The sequence below is a fragment of the Myotis lucifugus genome, unplaced genomic scaffold, assembly GCF_000147115.1.
Source record: "Myotis lucifugus unplaced genomic scaffold, Myoluc2.0 scaffold_14, whole genome shotgun sequence".
In the NCBI taxonomy this organism is placed as follows: Eukaryota; Metazoa; Chordata; class Mammalia; order Chiroptera; family Vespertilionidae; genus Myotis; species Myotis lucifugus.
Window position 1 is genome coordinate 71,959 of NW_005871062.1, and position 1,136 is coordinate 73,094.

General features: G+C 36.5%; 1 protein-coding gene across 10 annotated transcripts in view; it reads left to right on the forward strand.

Moving 5' to 3' along the window:
- SENP5 (SUMO1/sentrin specific peptidase 5) overlaps positions 1-1,136 on the forward strand; it is a 55,345-nt gene that overhangs the window by 10,318 nt on the left and 43,891 nt on the right. For 6 of the 10 annotated variants that reach the window (XR_002828207.1, XR_002828208.1, XM_023750512.1 and 3 more), the window contains exon 1: positions 965-1,022. The exons of the other annotated variants lie outside the window; for them this stretch is intronic. Coding sequence is in view for 4 of the 6 variants with exons in the window: in XM_023750512.1 (XP_023606280.1) it covers positions 1,015-1,022 (8 nt within the window). In the remaining 2 variants the exon portion in view is untranslated. Of the gene's footprint in view, positions 1-964; positions 1,023-1,136 lie in introns of those variants that run through there. 10 annotated transcript variants of the gene reach the window in all.

A 1,136-nucleotide genomic window follows, 5' to 3' on the forward strand; every position in this document is an offset into this window, starting at 1 on the left:
TCCCTGATGGTCAGTGTGCATGATAGCACCGGTCATTCCAGCAGTCCTTCCACCTTTGGTCGATTTGCATACTAGGCTTTATATATACGATTTTATTTACCTGACCCCCTCCCAAACTTGTAGAGGGTTGTTTATGACCCCAGTGTTCTGGGACTGGTCTGTTTTCATTCATTGATAAGTTCTTTCCATGTACAAAATCATGCCCTTTAATTCTGAGAATTTTATTGAGTTATGTATTTGACACCTCCTTTCTCCTGTACTTTCTTAGTTTATTTTCTGAAGCTTTTATTTAGATATTTAATCTCCTGGCCTGATCCTTCAATTTTCTTATCTTCCTCCATTATTTTCAGTCTCTGTCATTTTGTGCTACTTTCTGGGAGAGTTCTTCAAAAATTTAAATGTTTAAGGGGAAAAAATGTAACTTTTTACTTTGAAATAATTTAAATTTTACACACAAAAAAATTAAAAAATCATATACTCTTCACCCACCTTTCCCCAATGTTGTATTATGCAACATTATCAAAACTGGGAAATTAACATTAAGATAATACTGTTAGCTGATGTGTAAGTCTTATTCAAATTTTGTCAATTGTCCCATCAATTTCCTTTTTCTGAGCTGGGACCCAATCCAGGATTTCATGTTGCATTAGTTGTCCTTTCTCCTTAGTTTTAAGTTCTTTAATCTGGTACAGTTCCTCAGTCTGTTTTTTTCTTTCATGATCTTGATTGACACATTTGAAGTGTATTGGCCAGATATCCTGTAGTGACCCTCAGTGTGGGTTTGTTGTTTCTCCTTATGATTAAATTCAAGTGATATATACATATATTTTTTTAATATGTTCTTATTGATTTTTGTAGAGAGAGAAATATCGATGAGGCACACATCAACATTGATCTGCTGCCTCCTGCACACCCCCTACTGGGGATTGAGCCTGAAACCCCTGCAAGTGCCCTGACCTGGAATCGAACGATGACCTCCTGGTTCATAGGTTGATGCTCAACCATTGAGCCACTATGTCTGGGCAAGTTATATAATATATATATATTTTTTAATTTTTTTATTGATTAAGTTATTACATATGTGTCCTTATCCCCACGTTACCCCTATCCCCCCCACTCATGCCCTCACCCCCCCT